This window comes from Magnolia sinica, chromosome 11 (assembly GCF_029962835.1).
Source record: "Magnolia sinica isolate HGM2019 chromosome 11, MsV1, whole genome shotgun sequence".
Classification (NCBI taxonomy): domain Eukaryota; kingdom Viridiplantae; phylum Streptophyta; class Magnoliopsida; order Magnoliales; family Magnoliaceae; genus Magnolia; species Magnolia sinica.
In genome coordinates, this window is record NC_080583.1 from 31,177,379 (window position 1) to 31,200,827 (window position 23,449).

Sequence of the window (23,449 nt, forward strand, 5' to 3'; positions counted from 1 at the left end):
AACGTTCACCGTTAAAAATTTATTGGGGGCTAGAAAAGTTTTAGATCAAGCTAACATGTGTGTTTTCCCTTCATTCACGTCAATGTGACCCAATTAATAGGTTAGATTGAAAATAAACATTACAGTGGACTTTAGGAAATTTTTAATGGTGAGCATTCTATAACCACTATTTCCTATGGTGTGGTCCACCTGAGATTTGGATATTACTAATTTTTTGAATCTTGACTTAAAATGACATGGCAAAATGGATGGACGATATGGATAAAATATATACATTATGGTGAGGCCCACTCGGGTCTGATCTGATTGGATGGAAAATAAACGTTACCGTGCGCCCTAAAATTATTTAACCGTGAAAATCATTATCCCTGCTGCTATTTTTGGTGTGGTCCAGATGATCCCTGGATATAATTCATTTTTTGGCTGGTGCTCTAAAATGATCTCTGAAAATAGGTGAACGGTGTAGATGTGTAATAAATACATCACTGTGGAGCCCATATAACTTTGATCTCCTTTGAACCGTTCGTACAACTCGGAGCTCGAGTGTCAGCGCTCGTCTTTGCGTGACACATACCTACAGCAGCCAGCTGCTGCAAATAAAAAAAAAAATGGAGAGAGAGGGAAATGAAAAGAAAAAAAGAGGGAAAGAAAGAAAAGAAAAAAAGAGGGAAAGGGGGAAAGAAGATATTGAGAGAGAGAGAGAGTGAGAGAGAGAGGAAGAAGAAGAAGAAGAAGAACAGGAAGCAGCCGCAGCCGCAGCTGCTCGAGAAGAACAAGAAGAAGAAGAAGAAAAGAGAAGAAGAAGAAGAAAAGAAAGGGAAAAAAGGTAAGGTTTTTTTTTTTTTTTTTTTTTGTTTTTTTTTTTCAGGGCTGTTACGGGTCTGTAACAACCATTATGGCCCGTAACGGCCGTTACGGTCACAGAATTCCATAACGGCCGTTTCGACCCCGTATCGCGTAACGGGTCCCACCGTTACCATTACGTATCGGCCGTTACGGCCGATACGTAACCGATTTGGGATACCCTGCTTCTTTCCCATTTTTTCCACAATGGTCCACTTCGCTTCGATTTGTCAAATTCCATTCAAATCATTTGTTTTGATCCCAAAATAAGTCTAGATCTAGCCTAAAATAAAATGGGTTTTTAAGCTTCTTCAATGGTTTATAAATGAAAACAAGAAGAGACGTGAGTGAAAATTTGAAAAAATAAATAAATTTAATTGTGCTTTTATGGGCATATCGGCCATGTCGGTGCCAATGTGCCCCTATATCGGCTGCCAATATGGACCGATACAGGCTGATACGGATCAAGTTTTTTCGTATCAAGCCGATATGACCCTGTATCACATATTGTCTTGTTCCGATATGGATACAATACAACTGCCAATACGATACCGATATTCATATGACTAGCTATTGAAATGAAAAGAAAAACACCACTGAAGTGATTGAAATTAATTTCAACTAGACATGCTTTTGAAGGATGCAGGTGGATTCCTTGGTCATGCATAGGCTCTCCTCCATCACTCCTACGAGATGAAAGATTGGGACCACGTGTCCCCATCCAGATGACCAAAGTACAATTAAAAAGACTAAAATTAACCCCATAATTGAAGTTTTAAAAAGTAGCGCCTAGTTGCACCACCAAATGAAAAGAAAAACACCACTGAAGTGATTTTGACAAATTTCAACCAGACATGCTATTGAAGGATGCAAGTGGATTCATTGGTAATGCATAGGCTCTCCTCCATCACTCCTGGGAGATGAAAGATTGGGAACACCTATATCCCCACCCAGAGGATCAGAGTACAATTAAAAAGACTAAAATTAATCCTGTAATTTAAGTTATTACAAGTAGCATCTAGTTGCACTACTATTGATGAGTATGATAATAAAAGAAATAATGAATATAAAGAAATGCTTCTTAACATTCATCCACAAGATGAGAGCTCAGTTGAGCATCCAGAACTTCAAAAATAACAAATAACAAAAGATCTCCAGATAATCACCTAGCTAAGATATATGGAGAAACTTCACTGGAAAGAACTTTATTAAGAGCAAGTGACAGTAAATCTTTATATGTTTGGTGGACAGAGCTCTCCATGGCACTCTATTGTCGCAGTGAAAGGAGAATGGACCACTAATAGAGATGCCTAGGTCTCAGAACAAAAGATGTATGATGTATCCATGTTAATTCAGCTGCATCATTGAACATCGTACAAGAGATCAACAATGCATTGTTTTTTTTTTTTTTTTTTTTTTTTTTTTACTGTTTTAAGAAACATGTGGGAATGAGACACAACATCCACTACTGGAGTGCCAATTTTATCATCATAGCCGACACAATAACAAAATCTGTGTCAGTATAAACATTCACAAAGGTAGGATGACACAAATTGCAGGTGGAATAAAAAATAAAAAATAAAAAAGATTATGACATTCCACACCATTTATATAAGAAAAATCTAAATTACAGCCTCAAGATGGAGATGTGCAGGAATGTGCATGAAGTGACAAACTTGATGAATTGAAAAGGCTGTATCAGTTCTTGCAAGTCTTAGTCACTGGAGGGTGCTCATTCTGAAGTATCACTTCCATGCTTATTAAAATCCAAAGTTGTACATGTTGGTTCACATTCCAACATCAAGAAGCAGTTAACATCAACAAAGTATTGCTGTTGAGCTAAGATGATGCAGTTGGGGGGATCAATAAACTTCTATTTGGGAAAATAGTAAATTCAGCCCATATGATTTATTTCATATGTTCGCTGAAGACGTCACGGCTTGAAGTTGGCAGCTCTGCTAAGGTGCAGCCCCCCTGGCCGTGGAAGTGGACTTCTTGTCTCTTTTTTTCTTTTCTTTTCTTTTTTTCTTGGAAAGGTAATGATGATTTTATTACTAAGAGCACCAAGATGGCACAAAACTACAAACTATAAAGGAAAACAAGAATTTCTCAGCCCATTCATACAAGAGGGCCCATTCCACAACAAAGCCCATTGCCTTCTTTGAAACACTTTCTACACTATTGCTAACACTACAAAAAACATATACTGCTCCTCTCCTCATAATGGCCAAAGGGCAGCCAGCAGACTTAGGGCCTGTTTGTTAACACTGAATTTTTGTACTTAATGCGGAATTTGGAAAAATATTCCATGTTTAGTGGTGTTTGTTAACGCATAAGAAGGAAAGCTCTCCACAATTTTATGTTGAAAATTTTCCTTGATGGGAGTCCTTTATGTTGAAAATTTTCCGTGATGGGAGTCTAGCTTAATAGGGAATGAAGAATGCACACTGTGATTATTATTTTTTTAATCCAAAATTATCCTTTGCGAGAGAGATTTTCTCCCTTGTGTTGTACACATCCCAACTTTTAACATGGGGCACTTCTCTGAGCCCACCATGCTGTATGTGTTTCATCCATTCCATTCATCCATTTTTAAAGATCATTTTAGGGCTTGATACCAAAAATGAGAGGAATATAAATCTCAGGCGGACCACACCACAGGAAAACAATAGTGATTGGATATCCACCATTAAAATTCTCTTAAGGCCCAATGGACTGTTTATTTGACATCCAATCTGTTGATTAGGTCATATAGACCCAGATGAATGGAAAAAACAAAGATCATCTTGATCCAAAACTTTTATGGCCCCCAAAAAGTTTTTAATGGTCGACGTTCATTCAACGCTGATTTCCTATAATGTGGTCCGCTTGAGATTGGAATATACCTCATTTTTGGTCTCATACCATAAAATGATCTAGAAACATAGATGGATGGCATGGATGAAACACATACATCATGGTGGGGCCCACACAGCACCGACCACCAACCATTGGCTAGTGGCAAGGAGTAGCCAATTTGTTTCCACGGATGCGGATTGGATACTTACAGGTTGAGTAGCGAGACTCGCTATTGAAGTGACATCACCAAGTTATGTGGGCCCCATCATGAGGTATGTTTTGTATCCACGCCATCCATCCATTTGGAAATATAATTTTAGGTAAAGATCCAAAGAATGAGTCAAATCCAAAGCTCCAGTGGACCTCACCACAGAAAACAGTGGGGAGAGTGATGCCCACCATTAAAAAATTAAATAGGCCACAAAAGTTTTTAATCAAGCTGATATTTGTTTTTTCCCTTCTTTCATGTCTGTGTTAACTTGTGAACAAGTTGGATTTCAAATAAAAATCACTGTGAGCCTTAGGAAGGTTTCAACGGTAGGCATTAATCTCCCCACTGTTTTTTGTGGTGAGTTAACTACATATTTGGATTTGCCTCATTTTTAAACTCATGCCCTAAAATTAAATCTCCAAATAGATGGACAGTGTAGATAAAGCACATACATCATGGTGGGGGCCACATACATCATAGTGGGCCCACAGAACTTGGTGACGTCACTTCGGTAGCGAATCTCGCTATTCAACCTGTCAGTAGCTAATCCGCGTCCTACTTGGACGGAATCAGATTGGCTGGTGTACCAAACACCAGCTATATAGTTGTTGTAGGTACGTGTCATGCGAAGACGAGCACTGATGCTCCTCGAGCTCCAAGTTGTACAAACGGTTCAAAGGAGATCAAAGTTACATGGGCCCCACAGTGATGTATTTATTATATCTACACCGTTCATCTATTTTTAGAGATCATTTTAGAGCATTATCCAAAAAATGAATCATATCCAAAGATCAAATGGACCACCCCACAAATAGCAGCAAAGATAATGATTTTCACCATTAAGAAATTCATAGGGTCCACCATAATGTTTATTTTCCATCCAATATGTTCATAAGGTCACAAATAACTGTATGAAGAGGAAAAATAAATAAAAAATCATATTGATCCAAAACTTCTGTGACCCCAAAAAGGGTTTCAATGGTAGACATTCAATCCCCTGCTGCTTTTTGCAGTGTGGTCCACTTGATAGTTCGATATGTCTTATTTTTTTGCTCAAGTCTTAATACGAGCTCGCCAAATGGATGGACAGTTTGGATATAACACATACCTCATGATGGGACCCACAGAACTTGCTGACGTCAATACAACAGCTATATAGCTGGTGTGAGGTACACCAGCCAATCCGCATTCGTCCAAGTAGTACCCGGATGCGGATTTCCTGCGAAAGCCTTTCACAGGAACTTCCTGTGGGATGATTTTGGGTGGAGTCCACCGCGATGTTTTTGAGAAATCCACCCCGTCCATCCGTTTTTCTTAGTCATTTAAGGACGTGTGACTAAAATTGAAGTTTATAAAATATTTAAGTGTGCCATACAAGAGGAAACAGTGGGCGTTCAGTGAGCACCGTCGAAGCATTTTTATGGCCATAAAATTTTTTTCACTTCATCCAATTGGGAATGACCTCATAAACGATTTGGACAGCATATAAACATCAAGGTGGGCCTTATTTGAAGGTTTCGTTGCTACTGGTGCTCAACCCTACACGACACGTAGTGACAATCTTGAGGAATTGAGGAACTCATGAATAATGACATTTTAGTTTTCTATTAAGTATTTTAGTTTATTTGAATTAAATATAATGATTTTATTTTCATTTAATAAAAAATAATTTCTTTATAATGTAAAACATTTCAAAACGTGAGATAGGGGCAAATGTGTCAAATTAACATATTTCAGACATTTAAGATGTTTGTTAACAAACAAGTTGTTTCAAATTCAGTACTTAATTTTTAGACTTCAACCATAATTATCAAACAAGTTTTTTGACTTCAGATTTTAAATTCAGGCTTCAGATTTCAGATTCGGTCTTTAGACTTCAAATTTAACAAACGGGGCCTCAGACTCCACAAGGCCCTCTCCTGCTTCTGAAGACCTACACCATGCCAAGACATAAGGCCTCCAACAGAACTTAGCATAGTCCATGAAATGTGGAAGCTCTAAGGAAACCAAACCACATTAAATGCGCAAATGGGTAGTGAATGAAAAGATGGTTGACCGACTTCGCATTTGCCATACACATCAGAAGCCTCTCCCTTTCGACTAGCCAACCAAAGGATCTTCCAGGGAGCTCCATAAGGGCACACGTACTACTTTTGCACAAAGCCCCCTTGCCTACTTTGCTCATGCATTACATAAAAAGAAAAAACAGACAAGCATCTAGACTTGTCCATCCACCAGATTATCTTGTCCTATTCACTACTAACTGGGTGACGCAACTAGATACAATCTAGTAGCATCACAAACTCTACTTCTTCATTGGTGAGGGATCTACAACATGAGGGAGACCACACAACAAACTCTCTACAATAAGAATAGCAATGCATAGCCCGGAATATTGCAAAGAGTAGACAAATGGGCAATTCTCGGGAATGTATCTTGCAACTAGGCATCGCTAATCCAAACACCCTCCCAAAACTGGATCTTCTCCTCATTCCCAAGAGAGAAGCCGATCCCCTTGAGGAACTTCGCCTTCATAGATGCTATCCCTTTACCGAACGCCGAAGCCTGTAAATGGAGTCCCTAGTGCAACATCCTTCCTCACTGCACCCATAGTAATAGATTCCCTCCATAGAGCACCATCCTCCGTCCCAAACCTACATAACCACTCCCCCAAGAGTGGTAGGTTCATCCACCCTAAATCTCTTATGCCCGTACCTCCCCCATCATAAGATTAGCACACCATTCCCTCAATAGCACACCATCCTTTGTCCTAAACCTCCATAACCACTCCCCCAAGAGTGTCAGGTTCATCCAACCTAAATCTCTTATGCCTAATTATATGTGGAGTCCCTAGTGCATCATCCTCCCTCATTGCACCCATACTTGCAATAGATGCCATGCCCCAAATCTAGCACCCGAATTCTCTAGACTCAAATCCCGCACCTAAGGGCATGACTAATATATTATATGCTCAAAACCCATCACATAATACCATTTCACAAAACATGCACACTTTCTAAAATTAAACAAATGCTTCATAAACTGAAAGTAAAATATCTCAATGATCGCTATAGTCCAAAGCCTCTCTAACCTTATCAAACAGGCTTCGGACATTTGAATAAAGAAAAAATAGATGGGTAAATCTGATAGGGTTGCTTTCATAAGGGTGTTTAAGCACCAAAAGAAAGGCACCGACTCTTCCACCTAGATAATTTTCTTTCGAATCTTTCCACTACAATGTCCTATAAATGTTTTGTTGATTTACGAACACAAACGGGCAAATTGAGGTAGGTGGAGGGAAAAGCACCCGCCCCACACCAGAAAATGCTAGCCACTTGATCAACTTTCTCCCAAAACACACAAACACCTAACATATCACTCTTAATGATGTTAGCGTTCAACTCCAAAACCGCTTCAAAGCATCTAACCACTGTGTTCATCCTGTCCACCATGGCCTCATTGGCATCATAGAAGAGACTCGTATCATCAACGAAATGAAGGTGGGAGATTGTGGGGCTCAACCAGGTGATGCTAAAGCCGCAAAAAAGACCAATCTCTTGCCCACAATTCACCATTCCTCCCAAAGCTTCGGCCACCACCACAAAGAGAAGTGGAGAAAGCGGGTCCCCTTGTCTAATGCCTCTTGAACTTTTAAAGAAACATTTCAGATACAGTTAATCAGAACCGAGAATCTAGCTGAGTTGGTGCACTCCCTCATCCATGCTCTTTATTTCCTCCCGAATCCAATACAGTCAAGCATATAATCCAAGGAGTTCCAATCTGCTTGGTCATAGGCCTTCTCAATATCCATCTTGCACACCATTCCTTTCATCCCATCCTTATCTAGAGTTGATACACTCATGGGCTATGAGGGCACTATCTAAAATTTGTCGATCCGCAACGAAAGCTCCATGGTTCTTAGAAATGACACCTACTAGAACCTCCTAGAATCTGGTTGTCAGGACTTTAGCGAGAATCTTATATGGACTACCGATCAAGCTAACTGGCCTAAAGTCCTTTAAACTTTCTGCACCTGTCACCATTGGAATGATGGCAATGAAGGAAGCCCCTATTTTCATAGAAAACCGCCCCCGCCCCCTTTATAAAACTTCTCAAAGAAATTCATGATATCCTCTTTCACTACTACTCTTCCCAAAATGCCTGGAAGAATGCCAAAGGGAGGAACCCATCCTGACCTAGAGTTTTATCCCTTCCCAACGAATCCACAGCCGCTTTAATTTTCGTTGAAGAAAAAGGCGTCTAAAGCAATTTTGCTCCTCCTTTGGAAAGATTCAAGGAGATAGATTATCTAACTTTGGTCTTATCCACCCCTCATTAGTTAGCAGTTCTTTATAGTAGTGAACCATCGCGTTGCACACTTTTTTCTCATCGATCCACTACAATGCTACTAATCTTGTTGCATCTTGCGCGAACACTTGCTATACTATGGAAGAACCTTGTATTTTTATCACCCTCCATAAGCCATGTGGCACACAAACGTTGCCTCCCTTGTTTTGTCCCTGATGGTTGGAATATGGAGATTACCCCTTGAGAGTTGCTACATACTTCGACAAGGCCAGAGATATAGTTGCTTCTCTAGTGTTATTCGTGCATCATATTCACCGATCACCTAATGATCGAGCAGACAAATTGGACAAGGAGAGGGTTAATCACAATGAACTATGGGTTTCAGGGCCAAGGGCTTCTATCAACAATTCTTGAGGGATTTCCCTCTCCACTATATTGCCTTAACTTCTTTTTTCTTTTCTTTTTTTTTTCAATAAAATTCTCACCACTTATTAGAAAAAAAAAAGGTGCATTGAAGAATTTGACAAATCCAAACTTCAAGAGCATCACTTCTTGAAGCACTATATCATGTACACAAAGAAGCATTACAATCCCATTGTATGACAAATAAATTGGGATGTGATTGGCAATACCTTTAGTAGTAAGAAAGACACTAAATTGAAATTACATTCATCTGAGCTTATTTAAGGCAATAGAAAACCCACCAAAGGCAACAACCATGATGGAAATCTAGAATTTTCATATACCCTCAGATTGATGCATGTAGTGAACCACCACTAAGAAAGGCATTGGTGACATCCATCTGATAAAGAGGCCTACAGGCGGCATCAATAGGAAAAAAGAAAAGAAAAGAAAAGAACATCCATATTGTGGAGGCTTCTACCACAACATAAAATATTTCACATAACTTTTTATCAGAAGAAGTTCGTGTGTGCAATGTGCACCGGGAGTTGATAAAGAGGCCTACAGGCAACATCAAGAGGAAAAAGAAAAAAGAGCATCCATATTGTGGAGGCTCCTACCACAGGATAAAATATTTCACATAACTTTTTTATCGGAAGAAGTTCGTGTGTGCAAAATGTGCACTGGGAGTTGTTGCGCAAACATCTCCCAACATCCAAGAATGTCAGCAAGAATCTAAACACCCATTTCAAAATGGGATGTTGAGAATTTTCACTTTGATTGCTAAATCCCACCGTACTTATATGGCAAAAGATGTGTACACCAACTCCCAGTGCCCATAGTGCACCTCTAAGTCATTTCCGTTCTTATTTACTAACAATACTTCTACTTCAAGCATCTCAAGTCGGCAGTTCTTGAGAACGGAGAGATTGAGAAGGGTGTTGCTCATTCAATTAGAATGTGGATGAAGTGGCGATGTGCCTCTAGAGTTTTATGTGATCGCACATACCAATCTAAAGAAAGGGAGAGTTTATTGGACAATTGTAAGACCATACGACCACACATGCTTTATAAACAACATGATGGGCAATCAAGGAATAACACATTCATAGAATGAGCGTAGTTGAAATGAGGATGTTGATGAGTGGCTAGACAAGGATAGAATTAGAAACAAATGCATTTGAGAGAACTTAGGAGCAACCTTGATTGCTAATAAGAAGAGGAAAAGTAGACTTAGATGGTATGGTCATCTGCATTTGCAACCAAGAATTGTACTAGTCGGGAGTGAGTTGATTCGAGTTGAAGGTTATAAAAGGGCAAAAGGCCCAAAAGGACATGGGTGGAGGTAGACCTATGGACCAATTAAGGATATGGTCCTTGATACAGTCAGTGTTCGAAGTATCGGTATCGCTACAAGTTTCATTGGCCCAGGATACGGAAACAATGTCGATATCGCCAACAATATCACTGATAACCGAAAATGCGAGAACACATGGGAAACAACGTTTATATTTTCAATGAAACTTCAGGAGATGCTAAAATATACATATTTATATATTCAAGAATAAAAAATTTGCAAAAAGAATGTATACACAATAAGTTTCCATTTAGTGGGGGCTTAAGATGTGTCGTCGTAGGAAATAGTCTAACCATCCAATCATCCATCCATCCAAACATCCATCGATATTGCAGAATATCAACAACATACAATATTTTGCAAAGAATCATCAACATCTGGAAAGGAAACGAAAGATTGTGGTCTTGATATCGTGCATGTTGCGATAATGATAATATCGAGATATTATCAATATTAGCAACGACAAATTGAAAACTGCATACAACAATGTGCTCATAAAAAATTTAGAAATTATTTTTTTTAATAAACAAACTTTTTTGTGACATCTCTATGTTGGCAATTTTATTGAAATATTGCTGATACACTTGTGATACACGCGTCACCTAGAATTTACACAGTCGAAAATATTGGCGATACATTGGCGATATCGATACATTGGCAATACAAGTGACGCATGGAATTTACACAATTAAGAGTATTGGCAATATCGATACGTTGGCAATACTTAGCGATACATTGTTGATGCCTGGAATTTCTAATACTACAGGTGTTATCGGTATCGCTACCAGTGTTGTCAGTATCACCAAGCCGGAGATAATGATAATATCGGAGATATTTCAATAATATCAGAGATAATTCAAACAATGGATACAATGGAATTGCATAATAAGATTCATGTAGCTGGCCCGAATTAGTTGGGATAAGACTTAGATGATAATGATGAATCATAACATATTCTTGTACAAAATCACATGCAACAAGAAAAGGTTTTCTAACATTGAATGGACCCATTTGTATATGATGAGTATGAACTCATCAATATCTCACAACACTACTACCACCAAGAAGAATAGATCTTGAGAGTGATTTGTTGTAAAGCAAGAAACTGGACATCTGCAGTATCTCGCCAATGTGAATTTCTACTTTTCTAGGTGCAAATCTACATTGTGAAGGGACTGAAACTCAGCAAACTTGGCCTAAAGAAAAAGGCATCACTATCAAGAAAAACGGCAACGGATGATTTGTAGAATGTCGCACCTATGAGTTATGACTCGATGAAGAGTGCAGCAATATCCTTGGAAACAAAACCCAAGACGAATAAAGACGCCTCTCCAGTGGAGCCTCCATGGCAACATGCTGCATTATTACGAACATGTAGTTTAAAAATTCAAACAAATGATCCCATAAGCCCTGTGCCTTTGTTGAATCAGTAGGACTGAGATATGATAGAACAGTAGATGGAGAGATGGGTGGTCTTGGACTACAAAAGTAAACCACATTAGTAAGTTGAGATGGCTGTGATGAATCCGAAGAAGAAGATGCCCTCTAATGATATGTATGTTCATCAAAGGTACAAGAAAGCTTGCAATGCTTTTCCATTCAAAACATAGGACAATTTCATTACCATACAACCAACATATCTAATGAGTATCATAGATGACAAACAGTCCTGGGAGCTGGAGCTAGTAATCGTAAAGAGCTAAAAGTTGATATTTGAGGCCATGAGAGCAAATTTATTCGTGGATTGCATAAAGATTTTCCTCCTGACCCCTCCCATGGAGTGAATTGAAACAAACAGTTATATCAGAGAAACTGTCCTATAGAATATTAGAATGTAAGCTCTTCTAAAGAGAGCATATGTAAAACCCTAGTGGATATGAACAGAACCACCAAAAAATGCCTGGCAGAGAAATGCAGCGAATGAAATTTTGAGTAGTTTTGAGGAAGACAAAAAAGAAAAGGGAGGAGGAAAAGGAAAAGCAAGGGAGAACTAAAGGGTGCAATAAGACAAGTGGAAGGTCTTGATACTTTTCCTGGACGTGCCAGGAAGAACCAGTGGGAGAAAAGGCCAACAAAAAGCAACTTTTTAGAAAGAAACAAAATTTGAGAACTAAGGGAAGAAAGAAGCATAAGAGATTAAGGTACCTAAGAGAGGAGATACAGATCGTTGTACAGAACAAAAAGTTCTTTCCAGAAAAAGGAAATTATCTGTATCATCATTATTGCCAATGGACCAAATATAAAGCAAGTAGCAACGGGACAAATTTAGCCCTTTCTGTAAAAGGGAAAAAAAAAAAAGAAAAAAGGAAGAGTAATTAGGATTTTCCCCAACCTAGTTATAATCAACGTTTAAATTGTTGGCGATATTATCAAAATATCGCCGATAATATCGGTGTCGCTACATTGGCGACACCGAAACCCCAATTTTTCGTTTCTCTATGGAATATCAACGAAATATCGGCAAAATTTTCGTTATCGTCGATAATTTGGATTCTCGCCGAGAATATCGACTGTATCCTTGAGTAAATACGTAAAAATAAAAAATAAAAAATAAAAAGTTTTAAAAAAAAAAAAATCTTTGATTTCGGTAATACCTAGTTGATCGGAACTCGGAAGAAGAGAATTTGACATCGATTGATAGCTCCCTCTTCAATAGAGGTAAGAGAAATCTCAAATTTTCCCTTTCCTTCTTTCAATTGGAAGATTTTCATAAGATGGATGATTTCGGCAAAAAATCCGGGATTTTGGGGATTTCTTCCCGATTTGGGTTGGATTTAGGGTTTTGAAACCGTTAGTCGAAAATCCCCCTTTCTGAGATGGGAGAGTTTTCAGTGCAAATGAAATCCACCTTTCAAAAACCCCCCTTTCTTCGGTGAAATTCCTTCCCTTGCAAATGGTTTTTTTTAAAGCTTCGAAGGGTGGAAGCCGATTGCGTACTGATATACTCGATACGCTTTATCATACTGAGTAAACTCTCTTGGGCCCACCTTGAATGTATGTGGTTTATCCACGCCGTCCATCCTTTTTTACAACTCATTTTAGGGCCTAAGCCCAAAATTGAAGCATATCCAAAGCTCCAATGGACCACACCACAGGAAACAGTGAGAATAATGATTTCCATCGTTGAAACCTTCCTAGGGCCCACAGTGATGTTTATTTGTCATCAAACCTTTTCATAAGGATACAAAGGCAAGGATGAAGGGATAACACAAATATCAGCTTGATTCAAAATTTGTGGCTCCGAAGAAGTTTCAATGGTAGGCGTTCAATTCACACTGTTTCCTGTGGTGTGGTCCACCTAAGCTTCTGATATGCTTAATTCTTGGTATGTTTCCATAAAATTTCCTTCTAAAAAGGATAAACAGTTTGGATAAGACATCCAAATCATTTTGGGCCCCATAGAATTTACAAAGTATGCTCTCATGCAATCCGTTTATTAAGGGAAGTGGATTAGGTGTTACATAGGTAAAACTTTAGTGGGTGTTAACCTTAATGTGCAAGGTCCACCTTGATGCATTTTTTGTATATCCACACTCTACATCAATTTTTAATGATCATTTTATGAACTGATGCAAAATCTTAAGTAGATCCAAATTTGAAAGCCCTTAAGAAGTTTTCAATGGTAGACGTTCAGTCCTCACTGCTTTATGTGGTATGGTCTACTTGAGATTCGAATCTGACTCATTTTTTGGCCAATGCCCTAAAATGATCTTGTGAAATGAATGGACGGTGTGGATATAACACATGCATCAAGATGGGGCCAACAGAACTTGGTGACGTCAACACACCAAGGAGGTCGGTGGTGTGGCACACACCCAATCCACCTCCGATTTTGGAGCAGGACTTGGGTGAGACCCCGGAACCGGCGATGTAGGTGGGACCCTTACCGTAGGACTCACCTCTATGCATTCATTGTATATCCATGCCATACATCTATTTTTTCAGATTAAACTAGGGCATGGCCCAAAAAATGAAGTAGATATAATTTTCATGTAGACCACACCATAGGTTACAGTGGTTATTGGCCATTAAAAACATTCTGTAGGCCACAAGTTTTGGATCAAACAGATATATATTTTTTTTTTCTTTCATCCAGTTTGTTTGACCTTATCAATAGGTTGGATAATCAATAAACATTACGATGGACCTTAGGAAGTTTTTAATGGTGAACATTCAATGATTGTTTGTTGTGGCATGGTCCACCTGAAATTGATTCTTCATTTATTAGACCACACTCTAATTTAGGTTGGAAAACAGATGAACGGCATGGATATACAATGCATGCATTAAGGTGGGCCCTATGGTCAGGGTCCCACCCACATTGCTATTCGGGTCGCACCCAAGTAGCACTCCCGATTTTGAGGGATTCTGGGGTGCAACTTTAATGGGTCTGTATCCATTGAGGTGGGTGGAATCCCTGGGCCCACTGTGATGGATGTGCCTTATATCCACTCCGTTTATCTGTTTTGAAAACTCATTTTAGGGCATGGTACAAAAAATGAGCAGATCTTAATAGCAGGTGGACCATAATGTGGGAAACAATGGTAATCGACCGATAAAACTTCTCATGAGCCACAAAAGTTTTGGAGTACGCTGATATTTGTGTGGTCTCTTCATCCACGTCTTTGTGACCTTATCAATAGATTGGATGGCAAATCAACATTCCAATAGACCCCATAAAATTTTCAATGGTGGTGATTTAATCACAACGGTTTGTTTCCTATGGTATGGTCCACTTAAGATTTGGATCTTGTTCATTTTTCTGATCATGATTTAAAAGGAGCTGTCATATTTGATGGACAGTGTGGATATAAGGCACATACATCACAGTGGGCCCTACGGTTATGTCATGCAATTTTATTTTTATTTTTTACTTTAATTTCTAAATATGCAAATATGTGTATTTAGGCTTGTCATGAAGTTTCACTGAAATATTCCACCGTTTTCCTCATGTTATTTCCTTTTTTCCCAAATTTCCAGTCATCAGCAATAACGATATTATATCTTTATCTCCGGCCAACGAAACTTGTGGCGACACCGACAACTCGAACACTGGTTATAATAAGGGGGTGTTTGATTTTTTAAATCCCTTTGTAAATACTTGTACATAAGTCATTATTACTTATGTACTCAATTCTGGCAGCAACACCAAGACCGATGTTGACAACTAGCGCGTTTAGCGGAAACCAATGCTAAAACCGAGGCGGGAAAACGGATTGTGTGAAAACACTTTAAGGCCCATCATTATGTATGTGCCCAATCCTCGTCGTCCATCCAATTTACCTACTCATAATGGGCATGAGCCCAAAATGAGGCATATCCAAAGTACAAGTAATCCACACCACAGGAAACAAGGGGAACTGAAAGCCTACCGTTGAAACCTTCTTGGGGGCCACAAAAGTTTTGGATCAAGCTAATATTTGTGTATACCTTTCATCCATGTTTGTGTGACCATATGAATGGGTTGGATGACAGATATGCATCCCTGTGGACCCTACCAGTGTTTCAGCTTTCAACGACGGACGTCATTCCCCCGTCTCCTATTTTGTGGTTCACTTGAGCTTAGAATCTGCCTCATTTTTGGGTCCATGCCCTCAAATGAGATGGTAAAATGGATGGACGGTGCGGATCAGACCTACATCACAGTGGGTCCCACAAAGATGATAGGTATGCAATCCATGTCCAATTTTATGCATGGAATCACATTTTTCGAGGCGTAATTGATCCTGTATTTTCCTCTCTTCCAAACTTCGGTGAAATGTCATAATTGTTTATTTACCATCAATTACTGTGGGAAATGGAAAATCAAACACCCCCAAAGATACATACAACCTGAACCGAAAATGAAACTACAACACCAATCAATACTTTTTTAGGTTGTCCCCACCCCCATTTTTAGGCGAGACTATTCCCTGCAGATGCACGCAACCACCCAAAACCACGTGCATCGGGTAATGCCGAGGAGGGGAGTCAAACCCACGCCTATAGGGAGCAAACCCACGGTGTTGGCTATTGCTGATTTAGTGTATACTAGGAGCAATTCAAATAAAATTCTGGAATCTTGTTTAATGCAAAACTAGAGAAGAAAAGAAAACAAATCCATGTAAATCATGAACAAATTATCCTATGGCTGCTATATTATATTCCTTTGCATGTATGCTTACTGTTGCTTGTACTTTCAACATCGACTCCTTGAAATAGAAAAAATGTTAATAGAGCAACAAAAAAAAGATCTTTATGAATCCATCATCTACGATTGTACAGGTGATAGATGTTCACAATTTTAGATTCCAGATCGTTCATAAGAGTTCGACATGTTTTGACTTCCATTTTTTAACAACATCCACAAGCAAGTCAACTTTGATGAAATTATCCGTGAATACTGCACAAGCATGTCACAATGGATTTTTTTTATTTTTATTTTTGAAGCAATGATCGTGTCAGAGTGGAGATATGCAGATGTCAACGTATCAAAGCTAAAATGCAAACAATTGCATATCACTGGAGGCTCGGATATCTACACAAGCTAGATAATGTAATATGTGAAGGAAGCATCACATAGGCATATATTTGATAAACAATCATGCTGCATTTTTAGCAAGGAAAATCCTATTCTGTTGATTAGTGCGTACCCTTTGGCTTCTTTGAGGGCCATATTCAGCTGGATTGAACACGTCATAATGAGAATTGTACCTCTGCCCAATCTCATAACGTAAGATATTGAATGCCTGCAACATGGTGATATCCTCGAACATTACTCACTATGTTAAAATTGCCCTGAAATACAAGATTAACTAATTCAAAAGAAGACAAACAAAGAAATGGAGAAATTAATAGGAAAGCCTTATAGATGGAAGAAAAGATAAGACACTTCCAAATAAAATAAAATAAAAAGTCATTGTTCCATCACCAATGAATTTGTAAGTCTTAAAAAGATACGCTATGGAGTACGGACATTTGACTCAGATGAAAACATAACCTTTTGTACAAGTTCAGATGACACAGGGCAAATACATCAGTCTGGAACGTCAATGTAGTGAAAACAAAACCAATACAAGTACAACAAGAAAATACCTTGGGCCAATTCTCAAGAGAAGAAAAAGAAATAGGGCTGCAAGCATATAATCAGTGTTGTCATATGTGATCACATAAGCCATTTTGGAAGGATGGACAGGATATGTTAGCTGACTTGTTATAGTTTAATAGATGTAATAAATATAACAAATTTTTAATGAAATTGGTAATGAAACAATAAAAAAAACAGTTCCATACACTTGTAGTATTTTTACATATTTTTTCATAAATTTTTATAATTTTTTTCGTTTTTCCTTTATTTTTTCAGATTTTTTTTTTTTTTTCGAAGAGGAAAAAATTTCAAGGGGTTGTGTGACTGCATATGTGATTATGCGCACAGCCCTTCGATCGCACAGGATTGCTTTTGCCATCTGACAACATTGCATAGAATAAATGCCACACTTAGTTTTGAGAGAAATTTCTCAATTGTGAAAAAAGAAAAAATCGAGTTCTTATGCAACTATCCTATATCTATACTTTAGCAAAAAGCATAGACAACCTAGTCTAATCCCAAGCATTCACACTCTCTAATGCTAACCAAATATTTAATCATCCTCATCATCACCAAGATCATCATCATAGCATTGTCCTAATTATTTGGAGTTAAACTTCACGAATAATGTTTCAACATCAATCCCGCCTAAGCAAGGATCGAAAAATGATGCATCTATGTAGGGGCCAGCTCGGTGGAGGATATACAAGGGTTTTCAAATGATCTATGCCTATTTTGAAGATCAAAACACAAGATACAAAGGTGACTTCACAAACTGAAGTTAGGTGAACAATTTTGGGGAAAGTCTAAAAAACAAGAAAGCCATCTTTTTCATTTTCTTTTCTTTTGTTTTTTTTTTTTTTTTTCCCAACCTAAAAAACAAGCTATTCGCTATTTAAAACACTGGTTGTCAATTTACTTTATGATTTACAATTTGGGTCGAAATCTTAGGCATAACTATTCAAATCCCACCTTGAATCCCTTTTTAGATGAATCCTTCGATCCTATGATTTGACTACTACGATTAATGATTCAAATCCCGATTTACAATTCAAATTATACTAATTCTCTTCTATTTTAAGCTTGGCTTTCATTCAATGTTTTAAATTGGTGAAGGCTTTAAGAATTGTTTAGAAAAGGTCAATTGTTTTATTTTGTTCTTTGTAAGAGATTAAATGATAGATCTTCTCTTCAACATTAAATCCTAGAACTTTTACTTATGATTTTTTAGTTCTTAACTGGTAGAAACACCAAATTGATCGATGACTTATCTAGAATGTTTTTTTATGGATGGTTGAGATCATGTTGACCTATATGTATTGTGGTAATGATGGTTAGAAATCAAAATTTATTTTAATAGCTCTACAAAATCAAATGCCGCCCCTTTTCAAACACGATTCTACACTCCATAAAGGTAAAAAGAACATAAATTATTAAAGGATTCTTCTATGCTTTTTAGGTATGTTTGAATTTGTCGAAATATAAGTCAAGGAAACGCCATTTCCAAGCAAATCACATTTCAGTTGTTTGTTTTTGTAAGGTTCTTGAAAACAAAATTTCCATTCCCCTCTCATTTCCTGAAAGGCCCCCTTTTTTTGTTTCCTTGCTTGAACTTAAGAAATGTCATTTCTATGAAAATAAGGGAAATGAGAGGAAATTATCCCTCTTTTCATAAAGTGCCCAACATGGTAGTCCCATGTGCCATTGCCCATCTTCTAAGTTCCCCACATGTGCAATTGTCCATCTTCAAGTGCCCCACATGTGCCAATGCAACATGTGCAACATGTGCATCATCCATCTAAAAATTGTCACGTGTGCCATCACACATCTTTTAACAATCCACATTTCAACATGCAACAAACTTCGATGTGCCATACTAATCTTCAAACGCCCTATATGTGCCATGTGTTGTTGAGCCACGTGTGTCACATGGTTGTTGTCCATCTTTAAGCGCTTCACATGCGTGACATGCACCAACGTGCGACATATGTAATGTGCCACTAACCACCTTAAAATGCACCACATGTACAAATGTCCATTTATGTGCCAGTGTGCCATGCACCACAATCCATCTTAAAGCACAATACACATGCCAATGTGCCACATGTTTGACATGTACAACCACCCATTGTCAAGTGTGTCAAGGTGCCACACACAAGGTATTCAAAATCGGTTACGTAACGGTAACGGTCATAACCATTAAGCGTTACGGGGTCGAAATGGCCGTAATGGCCGTTACAGAAAAACAGGCCATAACGGCCCCGTAACGGTCCAGTAACTGTTCTTTCAAAAAATAAAAAAAGGCCGTAACGGCCATTACAGCCTGTATTATAATGGTAAGGGTGGTGGCCGTTACGGCCACCGTTACCATTTTGGAACACTTTGAGCACACACCCCAATGTGCAACTTGTGCCACCCTCATTTTCAAGCACCCCACATTTGCAAATGTACCACGTGTTGTTGTACACGTGCCACGTGTTGCCATCCATCTTTAAGCGCTCCACATGCACAACATGCATCAACATGCCAAATGTGCAACATGTGCAACCGTCCATCTTCAAGCATCCCACCAGTGCCAATGTGACACATGCCATGATCCATCTTCAACACACACACGTGCCACCTTCTGTCTTCAAGTAAAACTTTCATGACAGATTCTTTTTTCTATACAACAAATTTTTAAAATAAAGAAAATAAAATTAAGAAAATCTTGTTGAAAAACAATCAAGGGAAAATGTCTTTTCATTTCTCGCTATTTTCTAGAAATAGCATTTCCTGGGAAAAAAAAGCTATTTCCCTCAAAAAAAAAAAAAAATTTCCATGAATGCAAATAGTCACTTTAAGTTAAATTTCTTAAAAGACCAAAAAAAAAAAAGGACAAGAATCCTTTAGCACTATCATGATATGGTATTATTTGGTTCATATTTGATGGGAAATGGATGATTGTTGAGTTTTTTCTTCTTCTTCTTTTTTTTTTTTTTTTTTTTTTTTATTTACTTTTTCAGATTTTTTTATTTTTTTTTTTCAATTTTTTTAGAAAACTAGGAAAAATATTACGATTTACTGTATGATTTACAATTCAATATGATTCAACCCTTTTTACAATTTGCAATACAATAATGAATTAATGATTTTGATAACATTGTTCACTAAGCATCACCATTCATCAAAAAAAAAAAAAAACTGTATCTTGGAAACGAAATAAAAGACATGATTAGTGATCATCTCTTATACAACAAGAAACATCCAACCAAGAAACAAAGATGAGACTGATCTTAGCACGCAGACAGAGTTTTCCCTTGAAACAAGAGGAATCCAAGAGGGAAGAAGGGTCCCTCTTAAAAACTGGGTGGGACAAGGCCCATTCACCACCAAAAATTGGATTTTGGAACTCATTCGACCATGGATGTGTTGAAGAGGTTTTGAACTCCTTTGGAACATTGACAACCATGTACAGGATTATCTTTCCATACTTAAAGATAATATAAATGCCTGGCCATTTTGAGAGAAAGTAAAAATATCTAAACCATCTACCAAGAAAGAACAACCACAGTAACATTAGAAATCGTCTTTCTAAACAAAATAATGGCGAAGCAATATACCTCGCCATGCAACCTTGGAATCATCGTAGCTCGTGCAATCTTTTCCTCAACAAGCTCCAAGATTCCCGTTTTATCTGCTGATGCACTGATAAATGTGCCTGAACTGTTGATGAGGTATATAAGCCAACAATCATCAGTTACTACCCCACCTAACAAATTAACGTCTTTTCATAACATATTGAAGATATAATATATTCATAGTTATTATACAAGTAATTACCTGCAAATTCAGCACTGAATAACAGGATGAATTGTGTGAAAAACTCTAACAAGGAAACCGCTAAAGCCTATATAATAAGAGTAAGTTAAATGAAATGCTGAATGAGGGAAGGATATTAAACAACAAACAAGTGAAAGCCCCAAAGGGCCTAAAAAATTTAGTCTTGGATCTGGTCAAAAGACTCAATCAAGTTGGCGGAACAGCGCATCTTGTTTTTACAGAAAATCTAATGCTGGAACCCTGATTTCCTGTTTCTTTTTTCTTTTCTTATTGTTTGCAGGGAGTCTTTCTACAATTCAATATTCACAACAGTATAAGCCCTAGAAGGTGCAAATAATAACAATAATAATAATATCATCTTAGTATTAGCCTAAGGGCCCGTTTGGCATCTCTACTCTAATCTAATAAGAGCTTTTCAAATAATAGCTACTCTAATAAGTTCCTTTTGTTCTAGCTCTTGTTTTAAATATGTTCCGTTTGGTAAATCACATTTTCAAAATCATAAAAAGCTCTTATTTGAAATAAGCACGTTTGGTAAAACGTTCAAATAAGAATTTTTTTTAAAAGGTAGTTGATGTCTTTTTTAAAGATTACAACTCCATTATAAGAGCAATCCAAACAATTGTTTTGGTTGACCTTTTATGTGGACCATCCATTATATGGGACCCACCTTGATGTAGGTCATTCCATCATGCGGGGCCCACCATCAATGCCAATTGTCCCTTATGTGCGGCCCCTCAATGTCCACTACTCATGATGTGGAATCCACATTTAATGTGTCCATCGTGTGTGCCTTCGAAGTGGGTTGTCCATCATGTGGGGCTCACTTTTGATGGCCACTATCCATCATGTGGGGCGCACCTTCTATGTGGATCATCCATCATGTTAAGCATGCGTTATCCATCATGCAAGACCTTGGATGTGGACCGTCCATTAGGTGGGCCCACTTGATGTGTACAAGCCATCACAAGAGGCCACACCTTTGATATGACCGTGCATTATGTGAGCCACCTTGATATGGACCATTCATCATGTGGAGCCCTACCTTCAATATGGGTTGTTCATCACGTGGGCCCACCATAGAGAAATTGTAAAGAGAAGAAAAGAGGGCAAGATGGGAATTACTTAAGGTTTAAGGACAAACTTGTCCAAAAATTAACTAAAAATGTCTACCCACTTAAGCCAAATAAGCTCTTAAAGAAAAAGTAACCTCCCATTTGCTTATTTTTTTAACAGCTTTTTTCCTAGTTTCTAAAATAATAAGTTCTAAAATTAAAGTTTTATCAAACAGTCTATTTCCAAAATAAGCTCTTATTTTTTTTTAGAATAGGCAAATAAGCTCTTATTAGCAGAGATGCCAAAAGGCCCCTAAGACTTTTCAATGGGTGATCAGTTGGAGAATGTAACCAGGTCCCTGACTGAACAGCAAAAGAGGGCACACACAGGATGTGCTGGTGCTGCTGGGACGTCTTCCCTTGTATCACTTTAGCATGTTTCATTTATCTTACAACTCAGTTAAACAGAAAACAGCATATCATTTTGTATCATTTCAAAAAAAAATTTTATTGGCAGGCCCAATATAAGGAGCTCCAAAAGCAATGGTGATACAACTATCCAGTTACTCTTCAGGTTCAACAAATAAAAATATAAATAGACGTGAACAAACTAACTAAAATCCACAACCAAAATTACAATCACTACACTTCCAAAAGAACAATTTCTTTATTAAATTAGCAGTGAATGTAGTGAAAGCAATTTGAAATAAGCATTTGTATCCAAAACAAGAAAATAAATCATCCATGAGCAAGAAAAGGCATTGTTCCGTCAAGAATTGTCTTTATGAATATGCGAAAAACATATTTACTAAATCACAGGAAAAAAGTCTAAGAGAGCAGCCCTATCAGCTTCATAAGATTTCCACACTCAAGATTTAAAACTCAGATCTGAATTGCAGGCCTGATAAATAACTAGCGGTATCACGGCCCTGCCCAAGCCAGCCTATCGCCACCCTTAATAGATCTCTGTGACTATTAAATCAAATCCCTCAAATCTAGAAGCACAGGAGTACTCCAGGCAGCATTGAAACCCATGGGAAAATGACGCCATTTTGCATAAAGTCTGGGCACTTGATATACAAAAGAACCCATCCACTTAGAATGTATTTGCACCTAAGAACTTTAGGTGCTCTTAATCTCAGAAGATTCAGTTCTTAATCTCAGAAGATTCAGTTTACAGGCAAATTAGCTTGTATCTCATAGCAAAATATAGTACATGAGATGTACTTTCCTCCTTCATCCAAAGTACAGAGGAAGAAGTTACCTTGTTCTTATTCCTTTGGTGTTCTCGTCAGTTTCTCCATGCCGCAAAGCTAATGTTGATGGTACAAGGCTTGCCTTTGCTGTTCTAATAATACTCTGGCATTGTTCTGCAGTTGCAAATTTCGGAAAATAAAGTGCACGAGGTTTCCAGCTCAAAACCTGCTTTCAAAAATCATAATGCAACAAAACAACTTACTGGAAACATAACCCCATGAATTTCTCTATCTAAAAGAATGCAATCCAACTGGTGGGTTGGTTTGACTGCTTGACTATTGTATATTGAA

General features: G+C 38.0%; 1 protein-coding gene across 2 annotated transcripts in view; it reads right to left on the minus strand.

The window, feature by feature from the left end:
* The window catches only part of LOC131219008 (probable prolyl 4-hydroxylase 9), a 33,868-nt gene that overhangs the window by 5,758 nt on the left and 4,661 nt on the right, over positions 1-23,449 (minus strand). The window contains exons 3-6 of one of the 2 annotated variants that reach the window (XM_058213964.1): positions 23,167-23,324; positions 20,628-20,730; positions 16,592-16,687; positions 11,217-11,315 (exon numbers count right to left, since the gene is read on the minus strand). In XM_058213964.1, coding sequence (XP_058069947.1) covers positions 11,217-11,315; positions 16,592-16,687; positions 20,628-20,730; positions 23,167-23,324 — 456 coding nt within the window. The remainder of the gene's footprint in view (positions 1-11,216; positions 11,316-16,591; positions 16,688-20,627; positions 20,731-23,166; positions 23,325-23,449) is intronic. The other variant, XM_058213963.1, reaches the window with a different exon arrangement.